The sequence below is a fragment of the Thamnophis sirtalis genome, unplaced genomic scaffold, assembly GCF_051295495.1.
Source record: "Thamnophis sirtalis isolate CommonGarterSnake01/CBP01778 unplaced genomic scaffold, rThaSir2_p1.2 scaffold_5, whole genome shotgun sequence".
In the NCBI taxonomy this organism is placed as follows: Eukaryota; Metazoa; Chordata; class Lepidosauria; order Squamata; family Natricidae; genus Thamnophis; species Thamnophis sirtalis.
Genome location: NW_028261385.1, coordinates 38,232,491 through 38,258,476, shown reverse-complemented (window position 1 = coordinate 38,258,476; position 25,986 = coordinate 38,232,491). Strand labels below are relative to the sequence as shown.

The window sequence follows — 25,986 nt, the reverse complement described above, 5'->3', positions numbered from 1 at the left end:
CTGAAGGGCATTTAAACAAAACTGTATGGGGAAATGGTCCATTTTAGCTCTTGATTGGTTCTACTCTTCAGTGAAGAAATGTAAGATAGAAGGAAGTCAGAGTTAATTGTGAAAATCCTTCAAAAGCTATTGTTTTCTAGTGTGGAAAAATTCCCAACAAACATGTTATGGCACATAATTATACTTTCAGGAACAATTAAAATTCTGTACTGCAAGGGGAGCTGTTGGCATGCAATATAATGATGGTGCATTAAATCATCCATCAGCTTCTGCAATATCCACTCCAGCTTTAAGGAGTCATGTTTCAACACATCTGATTCCCTGATGCTGACAAGCTAAACAACTTGTTTTGTCTCTGGGAACTCTTCTCTGGTGATTAACTGCTTATAGTGAATACTAATTATATGAAAATAGCACACTTTTAAAAAATGGGGGGTATGGATGAAACTAGCCTTATACAGTACCTGCAGCCACAGCAACATTTCCTTCCTACCCTCTCCACTTTCACCCAAAGGGAATGCTGTTGTTCCAATGAATACAAATATGACATATTTTCACATGCTAAATTAATTGGCCTCTTACTTTATATTTTTAAATCACCAAGTAAGCAGCAAGCATTTCATGATTTGCCTACCTGCAAATAGATTTCAGTAGTGTGTTCCTACTTTGTCAAAAGTGTTTCATAATTACAAGAATATAATCTCAAGGCAATGCATCTCATTTCCTAAATCCTAAATTGCAAATATACCCTATATTATCATGTGCAAAAAAATGAACCTGAGATTAAAACCCCTTTTACCAGATTTGTTTGGAAATGTCCTCTTCCAATTTTGCATCCAGAGAGCTAGTTAAAATGCTAACATGGCAAAATTAAAAGCCATTAAACAATATAAGGCAGCAAGTGATTAAATCTACCAAGCACATTCAGAGTATCTTAAGCTACTTTTTAATTAAAAAGAAAAAGATATCACTAGTAACATTCAGATGTGTTAATCTAGATAAAGCAACATAATTCCACACACAAAAGCTAATGATGCTGCTGTATGAGAAACTAAAGTTAAAAATGACTTCAGGATTTAAACTCCCTAATCCCAGGAACAACTTTTTGGATGGGAAAATGTAGCATATAGACAGGAAAATAATCCAATCATTCAAGTCCTAGTTTGGACTTCCCACAGGTATTCAACTCCTAGTATTCCTGGAGTTGCCATTATATGGCATTTTTGTCCATCTATAGCCGGGATGGCAAACCTATGGCATGCGTGCCACAAGTGGCACACGGAGCCATTTGTCAGGGCGCGTGAGGGGTTGCCCTGTCAGCTGGCCAGTGCACATGTGCGCACTGGCAAGCTGAGTTCAACCTTTTTTAAAGCCATTTTTCGCCCTCTCCAGGCTGCAGAGGCTTTATAGGAGCCTGGGGAGGGTGAAAACAGCCTCCCCCCCCCGGAGGCCCTCCAGAATACAAAAAAACAGCCCTATGGGCAAACCGGAAGTTTGGCAATAGACTTCCGGTTTGCTCATAGGGCCGTTTTTAGTCCTTCTGAGCCTTTAGGGAAACCTCCTGAAGGTCCCTGAAGGCTCCGGAGGACTAAAAATGGTCCTAGGATCAAACCAGAAGTGATTTCCGGTTTGCTTGTAGGGTCGTTTTTTGTCCTCCGGTGGCTGGAGGGCCTCCAGGGGGGGGGGAGACTGTCTTCGCCCTCCCCAGGCTCCTATAAAGTCTCTGGAGCCTGGGGAGGGTGAAAAGCATGCAAAAAATGGGGCACGCCTGTCATGCGCACTGGGGGGGTTGCACATTGCATTATGGCTGCGGCACGCCCGTGCACGACCCTCCTGCGCTCCCCCACTTATGGCACATGAGTCGAAAAAGATTCACCATCGCTGTTCTATAGCGTATTTCCCAAGAACTTGGGATAGGCAGATGTTGTTGTTTAATAATATTAAAGATATTGTAGCAGTAAGCTGTTCCAAGTAAAGATTCCTTTTGCAATTGACTATTGGTGATTTTATCAAAGCGTTCAAGTGACGTTCCAGTTATTTGGGATTGCACAAATGCAGTCTATTACTATTGCTACTATTTTTGCTTTCTTTTGCCACAGTTATTTTACTTCTATTTGTAGGTGTTTATATTTTGTCATTTTTCTCCAGATGTTGTTATGCCGTAATACAGACATTTGTCTGTCTTACTAACAATTATTAAGTCTCGGGTGTTATGTGGCAGATGATTCTCTATTTCAATTCTAAAGTGGCACAGTACTTTAGCTTCTTGATAGAAAATGAACTGATGGGACCACAAAATAGAGATAATAATTAAAACTTTGTGTATTTTGTGGCTCCACCAGTTCTTGATTGCAAGTAAATTGTATTTCCTCCAGGTATTCCAATACTGCATTATTGCTACTTTGTCATGACGTTGTTTGTAATCAGTCTGTGTGATCTTCTTGCAGCAGCTAACCAGGTGGTCCACTGTTTCTTTTGCTTCTTTGCAAGGATGTGCTTTGCTGTCTGTTGCTCTCTTCTAAATTCTGGGTTTGTATGTTCTTAAGGCTTGCTCTTGTGCATCCAGAATTAGCCTTTCTGTCTCTTTCTTCAACTTTCCTACTTTTAGCCATTGCCACGTCTTGTTATTATCTGCTTTTATGTACTGGCCATGTAATACTTTATCTTCCCATGCCTCTTTTCTATTCTTCATTTGGCCTTTCTTGTAGGCCAGTGTGGTCTCTCCATTATTCAGTAAGCCTATCTGGTATACTAGCTTCAGTGCAACTTTTCACTGCCCTTCAGATATTCTTCCATTCAACCATCTGATGTACTTGCAACATTTCATTCCCATCTATTTTCCTTGGCAAGTAGAATTTGTCAACATTACTTCATAGATGAAGGGCATAATTCATTATCATTATTTTTCTGGATTTCTTATCCAGAACTTGTAGTACTGCTTGAGTTCGGTCTACTATTCCAACTTTGTATCTAATGACTTGGATTCTCCAAGTGTTGATTTCCTTCACTCAGTTAGGACTTCAACATCTTCATTTTCATGATGTATTTATTTATAACCTTCTTTTTTTGAGTATGTTTAATGTTCTCAGCTTGAAGGATGTGCACCTATTTGTAGTGATCATCTTCATCTAGACTCTTGATATTATTTCCATAGGACATCTTGATTCCTTCAGTTTCCCCTATTTCCCCCCTAATGTTTGTGAATGTGGCTTGTTTGTCAAGTCCAAACTCTATTGCAATATCTTGGCTGTGTATGCAGACAGTATTGAGCAACAATTGTATTTCAGATGGTGCATTTCCATACAGCTTCAGTTCTTTCATGTAAAGAAGGTGAGATAACCTGGCAGATATTTTTATTGTTTGATAGCCATGGTCCAACTTGTTCAGTATTGGTGACAAAGGAATCAGTGCAATGACAAACAGTGAGAGTGAGCCTTGAAAGTTTATCACTGTGGACAGCATCTGTAGCTTCCATTGTACCACTGACCTTTGCACAAAGTTTCTGATGTTTATACTGACTTCTGTTATTTCAAGACAATTGATCCAATCATGTAGCATAAAGTTGAATGTCTTCTAGTAATCAATCCAAGATAACTCAAGTTGGTCTTCCTTCTCTTGTGTTTTTCCAAAATCATCTTGTCAATTAGGAGCTGATCTACTGTCTTCCGCTGTTTGGGCAGTTCCCTTTATGTTCTGGTGGAACGACCTTGTTTTCAACTAGATGTTGTTGGACTGCATTAGCTACACCAGTTAGCAAATGGACAGCTGTTGGTAAGCAGGTAATTACCCTGTAGTTGCTTTTGGTTTCCATTTGTTGGATTTTTCATTATCATGTTTAACTGGATTTAGAATTTTTATCTGTATATATTATTGTTCATCACCCAATCAGCTAGATGATCAGACTGGATTGACATTTTTACCTATCAAGCCCTTCCCAAAGATCTGGAATAGCCAGATGTTGATGGTATTAGCGGTATCCTCACACTGCTCAACATAAAACTTCCTGTTGCAATTGTCTGATGATGAATTTGTCAATGCTAATGATGTTCAAGTGGTGCTCCAGTTGTTGTTGTTGTTCTCAAGGCAGGTGAGATGGCTAATATTTTGTCTCTATCTTCCCTCCAACAACAACTCTGAGTTTTTGGGCTCACAGAGACTAACCCAGTTATCCAAGTTGTTTTTATGCCCAAGGTAGGCCTAGAACTCAGAGTCAGCTGGTTTTTTTCAGTCAACACCTTAACCAATATTTCATATGTCTGGGAAATTTTGAGGATTGAAGTCTACACATATGAACATCACTATAGTTGGAAAAAGCTACTCTAATCTGCTGATTAAAGAAAATTAACAATAGTCTTCAAGATTGAAAAGTTTTCTACCTTCCAAAGCAATGTAAAAAAAACCTAAGAAATTATATACACATAAACTATATATATAACCAACCCTTGGCACTCTTTTTAAAAACTATCCACAAAACAGCTGAAATATGATTAATTTGTTTTCATCATTGAAACTTTCTGACTTGGATTTTTCCCCCCTAAAAGCCCCTAACAGTGACCTCAATAACTCTCAAGGTCAAATAGTCCGTTTATGAGGGTGGTCCAATATTTTTAACATTAAAAAAAAGTAAGTAAAGGAAATGATAATCACAGTCAGGCTTTCTGCCAGAATTCTAAAGATCAAGTTTCTTCAGGCAGAGATGATATCATCTACCCTTAAGATACTGATACTTGCAGATATTGAAATATGTACCTGAAATGAATCATAAACCACATTCATTTTTTTTTATTTTCTTGTCTGTTAAGTTCAAAATTTATGTCATTGTGTATGTTTTAAATATTTGCTTGATATAGAGGGCACTTACCTAAAAAACTTGCCCTAAAATAGAGAACAGGAGCTTGATAACTGCAGGAATATAGTACATGATATTCATAGCGAGTCACCTCTGATACTTCAGAGACTCCAGCCTCTTGAGAATCATCTAGACCTTCCTGAAACATAATTTATACTAGTAAACACAAGGCTGTGACAAGAAAGCAATAGCTTATTGTATCCAATCAGTACATATATTAAATAATAAAAAATTGCTATGTCATTTATTATGTATTACATTGTATTACATCATGATAGGACTACCTGAAAATTGATGGTTTATTTTTAAAAAATGCACACATGAATACGTGTGTGTGAGACAGAGGGGGGAAACAGAGTGTTTAATATACTTATGACAAAATATTTTTTTAATAAATAAGTTCACTCACTTGTTCTAATAATAATTAGATCCCTGGGGTATCATGTTATACGATTTGGGCAATTTAACTACAAGTCTCATTTTTTTAAAAAAGTTCTCTAGGTTTATCCATATATTTATGCAGTGATGGGATTCAAATAATTTAACAACTGGCTCTCTGCCCTAATGATCAGCTGAGTAGGCGGGGCTCAGTGATCATGTGACTGGGTGGGCGTGGGCAACTCAATGTCACTGACGTCAATTGGTGCTTCACCTTAGCTGTTACAATGTAATAAGAGTTAACCAGAGAGGCAGTTTCTGTAAGCAGGGCAATAAAGATTAGGCTAGAAACAAGACCAGAATGTTTTCTTCCTTACAGGATTAGATTCCTGTAAAGTGGAAAAAAACAAACTGCTCCAAACTGCTTAGAAAGTTAACAACTGGTTCTCCTGAATAGGTGTGAACTGGCTGAATCTCACCACTGTATTTATGGTCTTACCATATAAAATATCAAGAAGATTTCTTAGTGATATCACACTAAATATCACCATTTGTGATGATACTTAGAGTTGTGTCTCTTTCATGACCACACAGATTCCTTTGGAGTAGTTTCCCCTTAAAATTCAGACAACAATCGATTAGCTTTTGGGAGAGATATGAAGACTTTGATCTTTATTCATTCTGCTAAGGTGGAAGTTAACTGAGCAAATGCAAATGTAAACATGGAATTAATTTGATGGCATGATGCTGTGATGGGATCGGTGATGCTACTGTGGGGTTTTATGGGTTATTGTGGTTTTATGAATGTTGTTGTGAGCTGTCTAAGATTATCATATACAAAATAGAAGGATATATAAGTTTTCTAAATAAATAAATACATTTGGCCAATCAGTGTCATGCAGTCAGTATCACACAGAGAATCTACAACACATTTGAAAAAAAAAGTCTTTTCTCTTTCAGAACTCAGCTATGGACAAAACAGGCCCATCTGAGTTGAAAGCCATATGCTTGGTTTCTCTTCAACTTCAATGCACTGTAATGCTTCACAAATGTCACATACAAAACTGGGGTAACCCATCATGCTAAATTATTGTTTACGTACCACTATTCACTGAATAATGCATAGTTGTCTGCTTTAATACATCATGGTTTATAAACTATAATGTCTAACTTCCCAAAATATTTAATACCGTAAGCTGTCCAAGGTTATTCTGTAATATTGTAAGCTGTCCAAGGTTATTGGCAACCAATACACTTAATAAATAAATAAATACAAAGCCAAAACCATAAAAACTACAGTAAAATGCTTAAATTTATAATTAACTCCTGATTTTTATAGCAGAAAGGGGTGAGACGGAAAAAAAAGCAGTATTGTGTTGTGGCATCACAAGCCTAGTCTTTTTTTTACATTTATCACAATCTAAATGATGTGCTTGTAGTCATTACTGCTCAGCTCACAAATATTTTTTTTATTTGTTTATATCCCACCTTCATTATTTTTACAAATAACTCAAGGCAGCAAAAACATCTAATCCTCCTTCCTTCTCCTATTTTCCCCACAACAACCCTATGAGGTGAGCTGAGCTGAGAGTAAGTGACTGACCCAAGGTCACCCAGCTGCATTCATGGTTAAGTAGGACTTGAATTATGGTCTTGTGCTTTCTAGCCTGATGCTTTAACTACTAGACCATCTCTGGATTGAGATGGATTGAGTCTGAAATGGTGTGGCTTATCTAAGCTATTTAATGAATCAAAGCTAAGAATCAGACGCTTCCTTTCAGCCAATATAATATTCCTAACCTATTACATCTATAGGGTTTCTTCCAACCAAGGAAAGATTTATGGATACACGAAGGGGAAAAATATTACATTAGAGTCATAGACAATTCACAGAGCCAAATTCATACAGAAATCAAATTAAACCAATGTACAATGTTCTTAAGAATGAAATTGTACATTGAATAGTGTTTATTAATTTATTATTACTAACAAGTTAGGCTAGATAAATATAATTGTATTATCTACTTTACTCATTACACTAAGTTGATTGTCTATGACTGCCAATCTTTTGATCACTTTGAGTAGTAAAGCATACTTCTGTATAATTCAACTGATAAATGTCAAACCCTAAATTTATATTGGTGGTAGGTTTATCATACTATTTTTAAAAATAAAAATAAAACTATTTACTTTTATACCAACCTTGATCTTGATCTATATAATATATATTATAATTCACATGATAACAGCAACTTAAATTACTGAAATAAGAATACTTTAACAGTAAGCATACCACAGTAAACATATATGTAAGATTAGGCTTAAATATAATGAAAAATCTACATTCTCATCAGGGGTGGGTTTCTCGCCCCGTTCCAACCGGTTCGGTTGGAACGGGGCCGGCGGCATCCTCGTGCACGTGTGCGGCGCGCACGTGCATGCGTGCAGCGCACGAATGCGTACTAGCATCTGTGCGATGCTCCAGCTGCTCCTGGAGGATCACGCAGGCGCTGTATGCGTCCTGCGCATGCGTGGAAGCGCAGAACTCGTCAAAACCGGGTAAGGAGCGCGGGCGGGCGTGTGGGCCCTTCGCAGTTCCCGGAAGTTACTTACTTCCGGGTTCGCCGACCAACCGGTTCGCAGGGACCGCCGCGAACCGGTTGAAACCCACCCCTGATTCTCATAGAAGTGAAACAAATATAAGGCATGCATTAAATCATTCCCAAAGACCACAATAAATCTTAACTGTTCAAAATATTCTCTCAATTTATGACACTTTTCATTACTGATCACTTGCAAATTGAAGTAATTTCATTTGCAAACATAAGTGTTCATTTGGAAATGAAGCCATTTTACTTTTTGAAAACATTTGTCATGGACTGAGAGAAAGGCAAATATTAAAATATACAATGCAATAATACAAACAATATATTCCCATAATGTAAGCAGGTATTTCTGTCAGAAATATATATATGTGTTCCAATACTGTATACTTTCAAGCTTGTCTCCTATATGGTTTGAAAATTTGAGATATTCTTAGTAGTTAACTAACTGTAAGGAAGATCATTGTGCAGTTGTTGTTGTTGTTATGCATGAAAACCTAAACAGCTTAAAGAAACAATTAAAAACCAAATAACTTAAGAATCTGTTTCAACCACAGCTGGTGCTACCTTTTCTCACTCTTAAAAAACCTTATTTCTTCCTGCATTACAGAAACATTTCATACTATGCCAAATTTAGTACTGTATTAGAAAACAAATTGAGATAAGAAATATACAGGTGGTCCTCGGCTTATAACCATTCATTTAGAAACCATTCAAAGTTACAACGGCAGTGAAAAAAAGTGACTTATGACCAGTCCTGATACATACAACTGTTGCAGCATTTGCACATCACATGATTAAAATTTAACGCTTGAAATTTGCTTGTATCCATCATTCCAGGATCATGTGATCATTATTTGTAAGTGAGCCTGGCAAGAAGAGTCAATGGGGAAGCCAGATTCACTTAACGACCATAAGTCGTTAATTTAACAACTGCAGTGATACAACTGGCAAAAAGTCATAAAATTGGGTGCAACTCACTTAACAACTACTTTGCTTAGTTAACAGAAATTCTGGTCCCAATTGTGGTTGTAAATTGAGAACTACCTGTAACTATTTAAAAAAACAACCCATCAAATTCCTGAAAATCAGACAAAAAGCACAATGTGTTTTTACAAAGTCAGAATGAGAATCAGAATCAAGCTGGAAAAAACCTTGGAGATCTGCCAGTCCAGCCCCCTGATCAAGCAGGAGATCCTATTCCATTTCAGACAAGTGACTGTCTGTCCAGTCTCTTCTTAAAAACCTCCAGTGATGAAGCAGCCACACCAGCTTGTCTAAAGCCAAGCTGCTCCACTGCTTAATTGTCCTCACTGTTAGGAAGTTTCTCCTCAATTCCACGTTGCTTCTCCCTTGATTAGTTTCCATCCATTGTTTTTTGTCTTGCCCTCTGTTGCTTTGGAAAATAAATTTACCCCTTCTCTTTGTGGCAGCCTTTCAAATACTGGAGTACTGCTATCATGTCGCCCCTAGTCCTTCTTTTCTCTCTAGTAGCCAAACTGAACTCCTGCACTCGTTCTTTACATGTTTTAGTCTCCAGGCTTTTAATCATCTTAGCTCAGGGTGTCAAATTCAAAGCCCACAGGCTAGATCCAGTCTGTGATGTGGTAAGATCCAGCCCGCGGGGCCATCGTAGTCTACCCAATGTGAAGAGAAAAGATTGGGCCAGCGTGGCTTCGGCCCGGTCTACCCAATGGAAAGAGGAAAGATCAAGCCAGCATGCCCGCCTGGCCCCCCAAGGTCAATCACAACCCTGATGAAGCCCTCAATGAAATCGAGTTTGACACCCCTATGTTAGTTGCTCTTCTTTTTACTTTTTCCAAAATCTCAACATCTTTTTTGTAATGTGGTGACCAAAACTGGATGCAGTATTTCAGGTGTGGTCTTATTAAGACTTTATAAAGTGATACTAACACTTCACATAATTTTGATTCTATGCTTCTGTTTATACAACCGAGGATTCTATTAGCTTTTTTGGCTGCTGCCAAAACACTACTGACTTTTGTTAAGTGATCATCCACTAAGACTCCAAGGTCCCTCTCACAGTTTTTGAGACAGGTTTCCCCCAATCTATACTTGTATCTTTGGTTTTTCCTACCCAAGTGTAAAACCTTGCTTTTCCTTACATTAAATTTCATTTTGTTGGATACTGAAACAAATAATTTAAGCACAGCAAACTGCTGAATAAGTATATAGTTTCATGTAGGGATAATATCCAGTTTTGCTATAGATTTTAACTACATATTCAGAACACAGGCTCATTAGCTTATCTTATTTCTACTTCCATAGCTATTTCTTCATCCTATAAACATACAAGAACTTCTGAATCCTCCTTAAGGCCAGTACTAATCCCTTTCTATTTGGTAAACAGTACTAACAGGAGGCATGACATGACATCTAGAGTACTCATGTGTAATCCTTTGCTGTTCACTAGGGTGAATACAAAGAAGGAAGTAAACCTTGGTGTCTGCAAATGTTGATAGCATTATTTTCATCATTTTCTGACAGAAATGTCAGAAGAAATAACTGTTCATAATATTAATAAGTTAAAAGAATTATCAGAATTTTTAATTACACCAATGTTTGTGAAGTGAATGGTAAAGTAGCCATTTATATACTGGCAAGTAAATCCTTCCTGTGCTCAGACATTCAGATGTCCACTCGTTAGATGTTACAAAATTGTCAAATAAAAAACATCTCTAGGTAACCCCTCTAATTCCCTTCCCCAAGGCTGTGATAGTATTTTGATTTTTAAATGCACAACTATCACTGCTTCAGAGGACAGCCAGTTTAGATTTAATTTTAGTTTACCCTTTGATGCTTCCGCCTCTTAGTGGTAAAATGTTTAGTAGAGACTAAACATTTTTGCTTCTGATTTTGAATTAAGCAATTTCCCATTACAATGAAACACAAATTATATATTCAAGCAAGTCAGGATTAAGTCATGGCTTAGAATTCTGACATTCAATAATTTTAGATCGTTCATGAATATTCAAGCTTCCATTTACTAAGTAAGCATAGTTCAAAATCAGAAACGGATGCTTTGTATTTCCTCTGTAAAGCGGAGTTTAATGAGTGTAATGTCACATTTTACTTTGGTCTAGAAGCATACACAGTGTATACAGTTCACTGTTCTTTCCAAGAACAGCAGCGTTGTGCAAGCAAAAATCATATTCATAAGATGAATACAGGATTTTTGGTCAAGCTTTTTACTTTTTTCAGTCTCCCACACCATAATTCATATTATTCCAAGTTATCAAACATCAGCAGCAACTTCTGCTGGGTAAAAGATATTGAACAAGTAGATGAGCTCAGCACATCTGGCTCTGTAGAAATTGCTAGCTGAAACCTCATTCTTCTTTCACTTTTGGCTATGTTAGATAGGTCTAATGGGAACTCGAGTTCAACAACAACTAGAGCAAGCCTATCTGTGTCCACAATATTAGAGTAGATTCCATTTGGGAACAAGTAAGTGCAACTTTACACAAAGAGTCTAAGCCTGTGGTTCTCAATCTTCCCAATGCCGTGATCCTTTAATACAGTTCCTCATGTTGTGGTGACCCCCAACCATCAAATTGGTGTCTCGGTTCCTAAGACCATCAAAAATATGTGTTTTCCGATGGTCTTATGCGTCCCCTGTGAAAGGGTCGTTTGACCCCCAAAGGGGTCCCAACTCACAGGTTGAGAACCACTGATCTAGACAGTCAAATGTTAGTAATTCTGTAATAGCAGAAATAAATTCATACGAACCTGTTATAAATGTTTGTGTCCAATTATATAACCCAAATAAGCTGACTTTGCCTATTAACATGGATTATATGAACAATTTATTAGTATCTTCATAAATAGGGTCCTGTTTGTGGTGTTTTAATAGATATGTTGATTTTGTGTTATCATACTTATAAACCCAAAAGATTGTCAGTGATTTCAACTAGGTTTAGAATTATGAAAGACTGAACTTGTAAGTATAGCCTGTGATCAAAAGAGTTGTAATTGTTATTCAGGGTTTAAAAACAACATGAAACCGTTTATAAATATATTTTAGAATTGCTCCAAACCAGTTGATTTTTTAATTATTGCCTCTTCATAGCAATACTACTTGCAGTACAGCATGGGGAAACCAATCTGGAACTGCCTGTTTTCTAAACAAATTGGGAAGTTGTCATCAGGAAGCATCTGTTTTATTACATTCAATAAAAGCATTATTGTACTATCATATTGGAATACTAAGTACAGTAGATACCAGGCTCACTGCCTCTATATCATCTCATCTAATCTATTATGTAAAAAACCAGCACCACCTAATTAGTATGCAAGGTTTTCACAAATCTCAATAACTCTTCAGTATTTTAATCCTATGTTTGCTCTCAAATGTGGCGGGATCTGCTCTTTTTAAAGCTACTTGTTAAAAATTACCTTAAAAATTAATCCAAAATACAGATTTATGCTTTTGTAAACATGGTAATTGTACATTTTCTCAGAAAGCTGTTCAGCAAGATCCTTCAAGCAAAGTTCAATATAGTGGGAGCTGTTAATTTGGCAGCATTTCAAAAGGATCTGGAACCTGGCCAACATTAACTGGCCTAGGTTATGGAAAAACACAGAGAGAGAGAGAAGGCTCTTCAGACGAAGAGGAAAGTTGCATCTTTTTCTACTCTCAAACATTGATAACACTTGATCCAAAAAGCATTTCTGAAGCAAAATTTTCCAGAGATGCAGAACCAGCTTTTATATACATACATACATACATACATACATACATACATACATACATACATACATACAGTGTTCCAGCAGGAATGCATTACCACCACCATCCCTCGCATTGTTCTTACTTTCTCCCACTGTCTCTTGTATTGCTAATCAAAGACCTTTTCAGAATTCATACTAGTCATAAAGAATCATTCCCATTCAACAAAGAGAGAAACAAGAGACAGACTTGTTATTACAGCACCATTTGTTTAATTATGATTTATTAAATAAATGACAATGACTGGGTTTAGTTAATATAATAAACCAAAGCCAAACAAATCATGTTATGTCCTACTTTGTTCTTGAATTAGTCCATAGAGTTTCAAACATAATCAGCTAAAATGTCATTCAGTGGGCTATGGGTATGTTGCTTACTTTTTGTATTGTTTATGAGTCTGTAATTTTATTTATTTGCATAGCTGCCCAACTCATCAAAAACAACTCTGGGTGACGTGCAGCAATCAGATAAAAACACAAATATAAAAATGACAGATATAAAAAATATAGAAATCTGCATTAAGAAATAAACAGCATAAAAACACATATGCAAATCCCTAGGCATCAAGAGGATAAAAATGGTCATTTCACCAATGGAGTCATCTAAGCAAATCTTCAGTTTCCTAGGAGCTCCAGGCCTGATAACATAATCAGGTCTTGAGCGTTTTCCACTAAAGAGTTAATTTAATTTTGGAGAGGAGAATGTTCAATAAGATGGGCAGCATAAAAGAGACGGTACTGTACACCTCCTGGTATCTACCAAATATGGTTCCCTAACTGATGGTTCCCTCAGCATGCCCTCTCTAATAGAACTATCAAGGCAGGCTGAAATAACTGGGGAGAGGTGATCTTTCAGTAGCCTGTTCCCATGCCATGACAACATAAAATCAGCACTTTATATTCAGATGTGAAAGCCAAGTGGCAACCCATGCAGCTTGTGATGCAAAGGTGCAATACACACTGTGCTAGGAGCACACATAACTACCAGTGCTGCTGCATTTTATATCAGCTGACGCTTCTAGGGCTGTGATGGCGAACCTATGGCACAGGTGGTATGCAGCTGTTAGCCCCAGCTCAGCTCCATCACAAATGTGTGCGTGCCTCCTGCCGGCCAGCTGGTTTTTGGGTCTCTGCTGCACATGCACAGGGGATGGGGTACATGCGGAAGGCGCGTGTGCATGTGCGGGGGATCACAGGGGGGGTTGCATGTAGATGCGTAGGGACTGAGGTCATGTGGGGGTCATGGACGCATAGCATCATGGGTGTGCGTGCATGCACACTTTTGGCACACAACGACAAAAAGATTAGTCATCACTGTTCTAGGATTACTCTTCAAGGATTCTCCCATATGGAGTGCATTGCAGCAGTCTAATGTGAAAGAGAGTAGGGCAAAAGTGACTGTAAACCTGCCAACCCAGGAATGGATGGACAAGGAGGAGCTGTAAAAAGGTCCTTCCAATCGCAATTTCCACCTGGCCATTGAGCAATAGTTATGAATCTAGAAGGACCCCTCATTGTAATATTGTTGCAGTATGTTGCATACAAAGTATGGTGCAGAAGAAGTAAAAGAAAGAAGATTGGAAGGAGAAAGAGAAAGAAGACTAGGGAGAAAAATCAGAAATAGACTTTTTACTTAAGAAAAAAAAGGGAGAGAGTTGGAGATCCAAATGACTGCAGTTGATGAACCATGAGACCATAGCTTAGGGAGAGGTAGCACTGTTCAATAAATGACTTCTGTGCCTGAGATGAAAGCGTGAATTACCGGAGTAACTGCCTGTAACTTATCTGATCAGTCCACTTAAAAGTAGAGGACAAGATGATATGAGAACAGATGCAATTGCATCTGAAACACAAAATGAAGAATAGGAAAAGTACAAAAAGACAAATGAACAGAGAAAATAAGAATAAGCTGAAAAGGGTGAAAACAATGACAAAAGAAAAAAAGGTAGCAAATGTAAGGTGGATCAGGAAAAGGAGGTGAAAATTACATTACATTAAATGGCAGGTCTCTGCCAGTTAGGACAAGAGATCTCCTGGAACTGACTTTGATGAAATTAACCTGAGTTCAAGACAGAATAATAAACATAGGAAATAAAAATAAAGGAAAAAGAAAAGATAGTACACACTTTCTTGGAGTGAAAGTTCTAGCATTCAGGTATTTTTATTTATTTATTTACTTTATTGTAATTGTACGTATATACACAATATACCTATACAGCAAACTTCACAAAGCATCCAGAGACCAGGCCCAACACACATGACAATGACAATCCCCCCCCCTACACACACCCTCCAAAAATTCCCAAACCCTAAACCATCCAAGCATCCACACAACAGACCAAGTAATGCTGTCCAACAGCTCACTGATAGTGGCCCTTTAGTTCATTGTTTAGTTCATTGTATGAGACAACCAAGTACGGTGTTCACAATTGGTAAGAACCAAGTAGTTACGGATTGGTTGCTAGAGAAGGAAGAGGGCTGACTATTTACTCTTGGGAATAATGAGTTTGGAAAGTAGATGAAACTCAAATACTTTGGCCACCTAATGAGAAGAAAAGACTCACTGGAGAATAGCCTAATGCTGGGAAAGATGGAGGGCAAAAGAAGAAGGGGGCAACAGAAAATGAGGTGGCTGGATTGAGTCACCGAAGCGGTAGATGTGACCTTAAATGGACTCCAGAGGATGGTAGAGGACAAAAACACCTGGAGGAATGTTGTCCATGAGGTTGTGATGGGTTGGACAAGACTTTGCGACTAACAACAAAAAGTAGATGTGTGTATTCAAGTCTAGTTGCCGGATACAATTATTAACATTGCAGTTGGAGCTAAATTGGAAGGAAAATCATAATCCTGTAAACTATTTGATTGGGCAAGGCTAAAGGAAAAAAAAGAAGTGACAGGCAGGGAGAGGTAAGATGGAAAATGAGTACAAGCTGTTCTGTGGGAAGAGAGTTTGCAAATGTGGTTGCCAGTATCAATTTCCATTCCCCCATTGTGAGCTCTTGAATCAGGAACTTCATACAGGCTGATGCCACTGAATGTCAGGTTATCTGTAACAAACTTGTCCATGATGAAATTATGAATGAGAGGGCAGACCTGGTGTCCATCTGGCTGGATACTGAGGTGGGGGCAGTCCTTTCTCCTCAATGAGATCTATCCAGTTGAGTACTAAGTAATACAGCCTCAACCATACTGTTCCAAATGCCACATTTGTAAGTTGACCAGAGGTACAAGCTGGGGTTGCTGCTATTTTATAATCTCCCAGTGTATAGCAACCAACCTTCACCAAAGTAGACACTGATACTGTAATGAACATTATTGGATTACATTATGGCCACACAGGATGTTTTTAAGTAGCACTGGTTTGAAATATCTAGCAAAAAAACTACTGATGCTATAATAAAGTGACACCTAATGTGCCAAAGCAAATTTTTATTTTGTGTGTCTCTGTCTCTCTCTGTCTCTCTCTGTCTCTCTCTCTCTCTCTCTCTCTCTCTCTCTCTCTCACACACACACACACACACACACATACACACGCGTTCCAAAAATAAGTATTCATTGCTCACCATGCAAATAAGATACAGTTATTTAGAAAATTTGGAAAAGAATATTCCTCCTAATAAATGCAGGTTTTGCATTTATTCAGGAAATACATTCTAGACTACCCGTATATGAATGAGGTGCCAACAAAAGGAACCTTCCCCCATGAGAATACATATTTTTCATTTCCTCAACATCACTAGTTGCATCCCAAATTCTACATTTCCTAAGGCTCACTTTACCTTGAGGCAAGGTAAAACAGTACAACAAATGAACATGAGCATATTTACAATATCATACAAATACTAGATTAAAATTTCTTCAATGTAAGGGATTCTGTCAGGACTTGTCTACCTGGTTTGATGTTATCTATATACTTTATTCTACCTCCCAGGTGTTCCTTATTACTGCTAAACTCCCCTTATTGCTTGCACTCACCAACCCCCACCTCCACTTGCCTAATACAATCAGCTTACTTTGACGGTTTGGCAGAACTTACTGAACTGAATCCAATTCTTTGCTTACCCAATAATCTGGAAACAACCAGGGAAACATATGTGCTCAATTACATACAATGTTGTAGAATCAGAACACTTCACAATACCATTGCTTTCCAATAACTGTTATTTCAAAACCATTGGGAATAATTTTTGGCATGTGAACAGAACTTCCTTGAGTCTGAATATGGACCAAATAGACCAAACACCGAAGAGGATCATCGATGAGTGTTTCATGGTGTTTCCCATAATCATGGTGGTAAGAAAAAACCCCAAAGATACAAATAATGCCTTAAAGCATCTTTCATCCCCTTGCATTCCTTTCAAAGTTATTTTTTCTTCTGAAAAGTCCTAACAATCAGTAAAGACTATATTAATAATGAGAAAAAAGGCTTTTCAAGAATTCACTAACAGACCATTACCATGATATTATAAATACCTTACTCTTACAATTATTGCTTCTATAAGAAGTCATAATTCATGATAATACCATGCTGGGAACTCTTCCTCATATCTATTTTTTCAACTTTTATATCACTGTTTTAATTATATTTCAAAAAGAAATATTTTGTACATACTATTTGCACACTCTATTTTTGTAACAAGAGTTTTATTTAATTACTTTTATTTAACTTTTTGAAGATATTTATCACAAAGGCTAGGACTTTTTATCTGTTTAAATTTTGGGTGACAGAACAGAATAAAGTATATTAACCACTGAAAGCCTGAGTAGGTTTACAATTTCTTTGAGATTCATTTGAGTGGTACAAAGAAGACAAAGTTTTGTGTGCCTTAAGGGGAATAATACAAAGATTTTTTTTCTTTTTAAGGAAGTGACTTTCACTTAATGCTATAGTTATCCTGCCTTTTGATCCTACTGCAATAAACATCATGGGGAAATTGTTTGCTTCCTTTCTCACACAAAAGGCACGTTCATGAATAACAATAAACTATAATTAAGTTCCAAGCACAGGCAGGAATCCCCTCTCCGGTTCCCTCCCTTGTTATTTGTAGAAGAATAAACCAGGCTTCAGGTTTGTTTCAGAAGATTCAAGGTTTGTTATGTAAAATCCAGAAATAGTGGTTTAAAATTATTTTCTACAATAAATCTTGGGTGGTAGAAAGCAATAAAGAAAACCTGAGAATTTCAAAATGGTTCATTCACATGACAAATTTCCAAATTACTAAATTATTTGCTTCCCTTCTTTCCATGCAGAAGAAAAAGAAACTAAGCAATGTATTCTCATCACATGCAAATTCAGTCTCTATCGCCAAAAAAACCACACTAGATATATCTTTGGGACCAGAAAAAAAACTCTATTTCTTTAAACTGGTGACATACAGAAATAAGAACTTCATCAACATAATCATTGCTATTATTATTGCAAACATAGGTTATATATATGACCACTGAAACATTCAGTAATGTTTCACCAACATTAATCAATGACTTCTTAATACTTTATGGTCCTATTTAAAAATGTATTTATCAATTGCTGCTTTCCTACCTATTTCTAGCAATTTTTTCAAAACAAAAGCAAAGGAATTCCCTACTGTTTACCTTTTTATTTTTGTTTCATACTTAATAGGGAATAGAGTAGATATCCAAATTAATCTCAGACAACACAAACCAGAATGCATATTAATAAGATGATTATATTCAATCTGCCATTATGTAGTGCAACCACATTTGAGAAAAATTTTCAATTTTATGTTTTTCAAAAACATACATATTTTTCTTACACAACAGCCTTGTTTTAGTTCTCCTTAAAAATCTGAGATAATCAAGTGATAGTGATAGACAGTATTTTTAGAAAGTTATAATTCAGCATCTATAATGCAAGCTATTATTAGATTTAAAAAGAAATATGAAACAACATAGTTCTGTGTATATATTTGTAGTTTGCCAGTGTATACATGACATGGTGAGAGCTAAATAGCTTGAAATAGATCTATACTAGTCTCCCTTCATTTATTTATCAGCAAAAAATTCAATACAAAAATGGTTTCAGCCTGGAAGTCTCCCAGGATAGGGCTGAAAGGCAAAAGGGAAGCAGTATGCTCCCTCCCATATTTGGGACATACCAGGTGCCTTGACAAAACATCTAGTGTGTGTGTGTGTGTGTGTGTGTGTGTGTGTATCATACAAAAAATGTATGCCTGAAATAACGTATGTATGTATGTATGTATGTATGTATGTATGTATGTATGTATGTATGTATGTATGTATATATGTATGGTTTTTTCTTTTGTGTGACCAAATATGGGAGGGAGCATACTGCTTCCCTTTCGCCTTTCAGTCCCACTCCAGGAGCAGTCAGTTACATGACAAACCATTTTGTGTTACATTTTTGCTGATAAATAAATGAAGGGAAACTAGTATAGATCTATTTCAAGTTATTTAGCTCTCATCAGCTAGCCATACTCTTACTGGGATTAGAACTTGGGCTACTTTTACATATTTACTAACATACACACAAACACACAAATGTACACACACACACACACACACACACACACACACACACAAAAAACTTCAATAATAGGCTATGGATTGATCTTCAAATATAATGTTCGTCAAATGAATAAATATTTATTCACTCTGTCACAGTTACACGGTTATAGATTGTATATATTTTGCTTCAATCTTCTGCTCAGTACAGGAATCACTAAACAATCTCTGGAAATGCCCATGAAGCACCTTTCTTTTCTTTACATTGAATTTAATTTTGTTAGATAGGTTATTTGTTAAATGTCTATGGAACATACATCTATCTAAGAAAATGCAGAGATTTGCAAAATCTCCACAAAATGTTTTTTTTTTAAATACAAAACACACAACCTGTGAAGTAAAATGAGTAGTGATCAAGAGTAGTGATGCTTCATACTGGTCACGAACTCTTAAAAATCATTTGTATGGCTTTAGAAATTACATCTTTTTAAAAAAATGCCCAGTTGCATATTCTGTTAAGCGTAAGCATGTTTATGTTGTAATTCTCATTCCTCCCCCCCCCCCACAGCAGAATTATTGTGCATATACTGTAGCAGCTGCCTTGAACATTTTATACATGCTACAGTTCCCAAAGAACTGCAGAAATAACAGCCCATCCCTGAAAAAGCAATATATGAAAGGAAAGAGCAAACTATTCAAGCCCTGCTTATGAACTGGAGGAGAAATAGCACATCCCATTTACATGGTAAGCTACAAAATAAAGCAAATCTCCTAAACTAATTAAGTCTCTAATCAAAGTGCTTATACTGAGAATGAAGACCAAAATCATTATATATCTAATGTCTTTTGGCCTAAATTAGCATGCTTCCTACAACTAAACCCAAGAACAGTTTCTAGCTTTTCAACTTTTAAGTAGCTTTTTGAAACACTTCTGGAAGCTGTCTTAGAGAACACTAAATGTTGAGTTCGTTGCTGAATGAGTTAAGTTCACATAATATCGATCAGGGGTGTCAACTTCAAGGCCCAGGAGTCGGAGCTGACCCGTGGGGTGCTTAGATCTGGTCTATGGGGCTGCTTTGGTAAACAATGAAGGACTGGCCTATGGTGCCTCTGCCAGTGAAATGGAGCTTTAGGGGACGGCTGCATGCGGCCCAACCCAAGTTCCGTTTTCACAGACAGAGGTTTGCAGGAGGCTGTCGCAGTTGGAAACAGAACTCACAAGGGCCGTGGGCAACATCCCGAGCTCAGTTTTCGTTGGCAGAGGGTTGCAGGAGGCCATCGCAGCTGGAAACAGAGCTTCTGTGCCTGTTTTCACTGACAAGTGCTTGTCCCCCAACACGAATTACATAGAGCTGGCCATGCCCACTCCAGCCACACACACACACCGGGCCCCCAAGGCCAAACACAACTCTGATGCGGCCCTCAATGAAATCGAGTTTGACATTCCTGCTATAGATGATTGGCAGATTTACCCTAATCTTAGCAATCATTTATTATGTAATGACACAAATAATAGTTTAGAAAGCTTTTGGAAAATTAACTAACTCAGTACAAAATTGTTATGATAATCAACAATAAATAAATTGGTAAATACACATTTTCTCTGAAATGTCAAGTACATTTTCTTTGATTTTCTTGAGGGAATAAACTTTTGCTGGACAGTCTTGTATTAATTGTATTTATTAAAAATGTAAACAAAAGAGTCAAACTAAAGAATCCTCTGTAGTGCAGTTTACTGCTATAGTTAAAAGTATTACGTCACAAAGTACTCTCTCAGTACTCTCTCAGAAACACAAAATAATACTCTCTCTCAATGCTGTTTATTCTTTTGATGTTATTATTTTTATCGACATATATATTATGTATCAGCATGGGTTGAATTTCTTCTTGAAAAGTTAACTGATATTTGTTTTATATCATTTATCATCAATATTTCAATTCATTCTTAATTTATCTTTGCCCAGTCCTTTTCATTTAGTACACATTCAATTCACAACATCTTAAGTAATCTTCTGTAAACCTATATTTTATATTTCTATGTTTTTTTCTTATTTATTGTCATTAACTCTTGTTTTCTATTTAGGAGCTTAAGGATAAGTAGTCTTTTATTCAGGATTATCTTCTGCGGAAAAAAACCATAACAACTACCACCAAAAACTTCAATTTTCAGTACTAACAGCAAGTTGGTTTACATTTTTTTTTTAAAAAAAACTACTCTTCTCTGTTAAATCTTGTTGCTTATTTCTATGCTATTATCCTATCTTTTATTGAAAATGCAGCCAATGTATCAATACTGTCATAGCTTCTGCAATTATTTTCCTATAAGCTTAATATTTAGTTCCAGAAGTTTATTTTTTTTTGATAAACATCGTTTTTTTTTCTTATTTATGTTTAACCCATAAAGTTTATTGGGGTAAAATTTACTTGCTATTTCTTAATAGAACAATAAAATCTATACAATATGTTTATTATTATGCTTTTAATTTTTAGACTTTTTTCCTGTGTTTAGTCCATACTTTTAATACTGTGCTCATGATTAAAGAATCTCTTATATCTTATGTCTTTCAATATCAAGGCAAAGATATTTATATAAACCATCTGGATATCTTGCTCCGTTACAATAGAAGCAGCCCAGCTCTAAAGTAATATGATCCAGTCTTTGATGCACATGAGACATCTGGCTTGATAAAACAATTTGAAATTTGATACTACCAATCCACATCAATCTTTCAGGCCTTGAAAAATCTTAACTTTAACCCTATCCCATGCAATACCAAGCTACTAATATCCAAAAGAAACTGCCTTGGAAATGTAACAAACCTCAACCAAGCAATACAAAACCCTATGGATTAGGGCAGAATCAGGGGCAAAGTATGGAAGAGTGAAAGATGGAGATGCTACATGCCACATCAAGGCCCCTCTATCAACTCAAGACATTTGCCATGGCAGTGTTTACCCAATTCCACCTCCATGCCCTCTGAGTAATATAAATAGTCCTCAACCTACGAGCACAATTGTGACCAAACCTTCTGTTACTCAGTGAGGTGGTCATTAAGTGAGTCATGCACAAATGTACAACCTTATTTTGCCATATATATTCAGGGAATCACTGTGGGGTTTTTAAGAAAAAAACAACCCAGATGAGAACCTTGCAGACTGAAGTGGAAACATATCTAGCTGACCTTGTAATGATGAAAAATCCAGCCCAATGATCTGAGCTCACAAGTCTCCCAATTTTGCATCATTAGAACTTGTTCAGTTCAAATTTCTAAGATCAGCCATTTAAATTCCAAAATGTGTCTCTAATACCACCCTACAACTAGAGATAGGAGCCTAGATTGTGAGTGACTATTGACTCAGGCTGTCTTTTTTCCCACTTGCCCCGTTAACTATGAGGGATGATTTTCAGTCCACATGGAAAAAGACAGTAGAAACTAAAATCTAAACCTTGGGCTTCTTTTCAGGTTTTCCATAGGATCAGGCAAAAGCATTCACTAAACAGCATGCAGGAGATACAGAACACCAATGGGGCCTAGCCAGGTCTCCAATCTTTATTGCCATGAGACCAATAGCTATTCTCCTATGGCATACTTAACTAATCTTGACCTAACTAACAGAAGCTCTTTATTCTGGCACAATGTCATGTGTTCCTTTCAGCTGTCTTTGAAGGCAAAAATGATCCTGCTGTGGTCCACCAGCAGCCAGCAGATTCGGACAGTGAGGAGGTTGGGGAGGAACATGGGCCAGTCCTGGAGTCTGGAGAAGGTTCTGATGAAGGCTCTGTGTAAGAGGCAGAGATGGGGCTATCTGACAGTTATCAGCTGCCTTCTGAGTCAGACATCAGTGAGGCAGACGAATAGCTGGAGCCTGTTACCAGGGTGTACATGCGCAGAGTTGCCAGACAAAGGGAACAGCTAAGGAACAAGGGCCGACTTGGGAGTGACGCCACAGGTGGACGATAAATGGCCCCTCCCATAGGGAATAAAAGAGGAGCAAAAAGAGAGTAGAGTTTGCAGGAGATAATTCGTTCGCTTAATTGGTTCGTGATCTCAGAGGCTCCTTGCCGAGTTTTGAAGATATCGGCCTGGCAACTCTCAAGCCAGATAAGGTCTGTAACTGTAAATTCACCCTTGAAAGACTTTCCTGGATGTGAATGAGAGGAATTCACAGCAACTTAATAAAATGGTTTTTTTTTTTGCCAGGACAAGGAATCTGCTTTGTGGTTTGGGGAACCCTAGGTCAGAACAGATCCTCTATCTGGATTGACAATGCACCTGTGATTCCGAACACTTGTAAACTATAGTGTGTGCACTTGACCAGTGTCTGTACTACAGAGACATTTTTCCAACCCCAGTTCACCATTACTGCATAAACCAGAGTGGACAGGACAATTTCATACCTCCCTGCTGCTTTCAGCTACCAATACTATCTAATGTGGCCAGGTTCTGTGCAGCAGCACTTAAAATCCATCAGAAGACAGCCTGTGCCATAAGCTAATGACCATCTAGTTCACATTTCTAAAGTGCTGTGTTTTATGGTAGATCTAGTTTGCCATGTTCTCTTACAGTAGTATATCCACATCCTATTCCTCTTCCTCCTTTTAGACTTTTTAAATATTTCTGTTTTTATATTTTTTAGCTTTTTATTTTTTATTCTAATGTATCATTTACACTTTTTAATTCTTTGTAAGAATTAAACCCTCCTTATGCTGGTCTTTGGGCATAATAAAGACTTTATTTGACTTAACTTTAACCCTCAGCATTTTCTTTGCTCATATAAAATTAATTAATTGTCTGCCAATCATTTAATATCTTAATATCAATTCTTACTGGAATGGTTAGAAATAAAAGTTGAGCTTCAGTAAAACATTCATTTCACTGTTGCTATTTTTTTTAGCCAAGCCACTTTTAGATTTCTCCATTTAAAATATCCTTGTCATTATATTTTTCCAAGTCTATTAATAGTCTGAAAGAAGTCTTTATTATGGTTTGTTCAATAGGTTCCCAGGTACCTAATCTTTTAACTGTAATATAAAACTATGTTATTTGCTGCAGGGGTTCCTTTGCTTTTTTAGGTAAATTCTCAAATGTAAACATGTACATTCAATACAATAGCAGAGTTGGAAGGGACCTTGGAGGTCTTCTAGTCCAACCCCCTGCCTAGGCAGGAAACCCTATACCATTTCAGACAAATGGCTATCCAACATCTTCTTAAAGACTTCCAGTGTTGGGGCATTCACAACTTCTGGAGGCAAGCTGTTCCACTGATTAATTGTTCTAACTGTCAGGAAATTTCTCCTCAGTTCTAAGTTGCTTCTCTCCTTGATTACTTTAGATTATTTTTTTTAGATATTTTATTAATATTTATATTAATTTACTTCTTGTTCTTGTTAACCCATGTTCTTGATACCAAGTGATAAGTGACATTATTCATTCCAAAGAATGCCTTGGATGAGTAACTGAAAGTACAACATAATGTGTATATAATATTAATTTAAATTCTTTATTTATTTGTGACTTCCTTACCAATAATTCTAATGCCAGAAAAAAAATAAGGAAGGAGAAAAGGAAGGATTTTGGGCATATAAAGATCAGATTACCATTATCTTGGCATTTTTGTATATAAATATTCTTTATCCAAGTAAGCAAATTCAAATTGCAATTCATCTTTATTCAGGAATATAGAAGGCTGTTACAAATTATCAAAGACTGTTATCTGAATTTAGAAAAACAATGGTTGATTTTTGAAAGTATATTATTAATAAGATTGAAAATATATGATACTTTTTTCATGTATCTCTTCAGGACAAATCCACTCTGGTCAGGACTTATGAGATAAGCTAAAAAGCTATTTAATATCTTTGCAAGTATTGCCATAAACAGCTTTTAATCTACATTCAGTAAAGACATCGGTCTAAATGACTTTGGGCATGTTGAGTCATTTCCTTCTGACACCTTTGTACCATAAAAAGGACCAAGTAGAGAACACACATGAAACCATCAACTACATCTTCAAAGCAGAAAAATTCACAAAGGAAAAAGAAAACACACACTGCTCTCATCAGCAGAGACAACAATGGCAAACTAGAAACACAGGTTTATTTAAAAAAAAAAAACCACCCACACCAACCAAGTTGCTCAATTACCAAAGTAACCATCCAACCTCCCACCAGAGAAGCTGTGTAAGAACCCTTTTTAGACTAGGACAAACACCTTTCAGTAACCCTGAATATCCCCAAAAGGAAACATCTATACATCTTCCAACAAAATAGATATCCAATTATCCATGCAACTTTATCAACATAGCACAACCTATACAACCTGTGAAAAGGATAAAATTGTCATGCTTCAAAAACATATCAGAATCCACTAACAAACTATTACAATCACATGGCATAAGCATAGCGCATAAACCAACTAAAGCCCTCTAAAACATCCCACGTAAACCAAAAGAATGAACAAGCAGCCCAGAAAAACAGGAATTATCTACAATATACAATGTAAGGATTACAACAGCCACTACATAGGGCAAACAGGCAGAAGGACTGGAGGAACACATCCATAAACAGCAATTAGCTGTCAGAAGACACAGTGAACACTGCTTAATTTCAAACACATAGACAAACTTAACCATAGTTTCAACTGGAAAACTGTGACTATCCTAGACCAAGCCAAGTCCAAAAATCCTAAAAAAACCTTAAGACTCAGACAAATCGGCCATCAACCAACACATAGACATAAAACAAACCATTCAAAAGACAATCAACAAGCCAAAAGGCAAACAAAAAGACTAGAACATCATCTAACTAGCAATCAACACAAGATGAGTAGAGATTAACAGCAAGATAAACATGAAACCAAGAATCAAGTAGCAAACAATACCTCAATCAAGGAACTGCTAAACAAGCTAAGAGTAAAC

General features: G+C 36.8%; 1 protein-coding gene across 1 annotated transcript in view; it reads right to left on the bottom strand.

The window, feature by feature from the left end:
• ATG10 (autophagy related 10) overlaps positions 1–25,986 on the bottom strand; it is a 110,983-nt gene that overhangs the window by 23,887 nt on the left and 61,110 nt on the right. The window contains exon 4 of the mRNA XM_087715687.1: positions 4,862–4,988. Within this exon, the coding sequence (XP_087571813.1) occupies positions 4,862–4,988 (127 nt within the window). The remainder of the gene's footprint in view (positions 1–4,861; positions 4,989–25,986) is intronic.